The 1,964-nt window shown below is 41.1% G+C and overlaps 1 protein-coding gene across 1 annotated transcript in view; it reads left to right on the top strand.

Moving 5' to 3' along the window:
* Positions 1-1,573: 1,573 nt before the first annotated feature.
* The window catches only part of TUBB1 (tubulin, beta 1 class VI), a 3,449-nt gene continuing 3,058 nt past the window's right edge, over positions 1,574-1,964 (top strand). Inside the window, exon 1 of the mRNA XM_010178818.1 lies at positions 1,574-1,718. Within this exon, the coding sequence (XP_010177120.1) occupies positions 1,662-1,718 (57 nt within the window). The 5' untranslated portion in view covers positions 1,574-1,661. The remainder of the gene's footprint in view (positions 1,719-1,964) is intronic.

Below are 1,964 nucleotides of genomic sequence, written 5' to 3'. Positions count from 1 at the left end.
CATAGATACCCTCTGGCTTTGTAGAAAATGTCTGCAATGTGGCAATGGAACATAACTACTACATTGTCTTGCTGACTAAACTAAACTGTTTAGAGAATAATTAATTTTTTGGAAAACGATAAAACTATTGTGTTTTAAGGAAACAAAATTAATCTACCTGAATTTAACGTCTTGCTCTTATTGCTCCCTACTGAGGACGGCTCGCAGCTTGGCAGAGGATGGTGGAGTGTTTGCTAGCTATTTTTTTTGCAATGCATTTCTGGTGCTGAACTTTGTCTTAGGAGCAGTTGTCTGTTCCTCCAGTGGCTGGTGGAAGAAGTGGAAGTCATCTGTGGTGGGGAAGTCTGGCATAAGCCGATTTTTCTTTTGGAACAATATGGAGGCTCAGAGATTCCTTATCTCTAGCAACACATAAAGTGGTAAAATAGTTTCGTTCATTGAGTCAAGTCCTTCCACTGTCATCTTTTTATACAAAATAATTTAAGGTACTTTCCTAATTATAGTTCCTTTTCCTATCCTTAAAAGGAACACTTGCAAAGCACTGACAGTCGTCTGACATGTAACAAAACTGCTCTAAGCTTCCAGAAGACAGTCAGTTCTGGGTTTCTGTTGCTCAGTGATATTAGTCCTGTTTATCAGCAGGCAACACGACTGTGTCATGTTTTGCTCAGCCTTGCATCATTTCCTTTGATGCAGTGAAACAGTTCACACATGGTGGACTTCAGTTGAACTGGGTTTTCACCTCTAGCATTTTTCTGGCAAGTTCTGAAGTGCTAGATCTCAAATATAAGCAAATAAGAAATATAAGAAATACTGTATTTTTTAATGGCAAGAAAGGAAGAGAGAGAAAGAGAGAAGGAGAGAAGGAGAGAAAGACACAGCATCTGTGCCAGTTGGCCACAAGTTGATTCAGGTTTTAGATTGGCTGAAATCGATGGATTCTTATTAAATGTCTAAGGAACACATATCACTGAGAAGTGCAGTGTTCTATTTATGTTTTACAAAGTATTTTTTGTTACTGGTCCTGTAACTCTCCTTCATGCAGTTAGACACTGAGAATGATGCTTATTATGGGGCTGCAGGTTTGCCTGGCAGTGCGCTGAATGTTGTGATTCTACGAGGCTCCTGCTCAAAAGTTGTTATTGTTTTTATTATGGATGTTGTCCTGTATGGCTCATATGATGTTAGAATTTAAAATATGTGGCAGAAACACATGTACTTAATAAATTAAGATGGCTCATTTTTTGACTATAATCTCTAGATATGCATATATATGTGTATATATTATGCATAAAATAATGAAACACATCTGCAATGCGCACAGCTATTAATGAATCACAGTTTGCTTCACAGAGAACTGGAATTAGATATAAGGGGGTGTGTGTGTGCCCTTCCAAGCCACCCAGTGATGTACCTGTGCCCTTACACCCAGGCAGTGAATAGGCATGTTGCCTCCTTGTGAAATGCTTTGGTGAGCAGCCTGAGGAGCTGGCTACTCCCCTTGCTGGCTAAGTGACGACAGTCCCACCAGTATAAAAGGGCCCCTGGGGCGGACTGCACTGGGTGTAGCTGATAGAGCAGCAGAAAGAGGGCTTGTGCTGGGGACTGCAACTAGGAACCTGTGTCAGGTTGTAGCCACCAACAGGTCTAAGCTACACAAAATGCGTGAAATTGTGCATCTTCAGATTGGCCAGTGTGGGAACCAGATTGGAGCTAAGGTAAGGTCTCGTTTCAGTATTGGTCGTTGGAAGCAAGTGCTGCCAGTGGTAGCAGGTCAAGCGTTGTTAATGGATGGGGACTTTCAAGGGAAACAATGACTTTGTTATCTCAGTGGTAGGATACATGGCATGTTAGCAGCAAATATCAGTATTTTGCTGTGAAAGTCATAGGATGGGCTTGCTCCTTATGCAAAAGTTAATGTTAAGATTGTCAAAGAATGAAACATTGCAAGACCTACAGCACAG

The sequence above is a fragment of the Mesitornis unicolor genome, unplaced genomic scaffold (assembly GCF_000695765.1).
Source record: "Mesitornis unicolor isolate BGI_N332 unplaced genomic scaffold, ASM69576v1 scaffold38072, whole genome shotgun sequence".
NCBI lineage: Eukaryota > Metazoa > Chordata > Aves > Mesitornithiformes > Mesitornithidae > Mesitornis > Mesitornis unicolor.
This window is presented reverse-complemented; position numbering and strand designations above follow the sequence as displayed.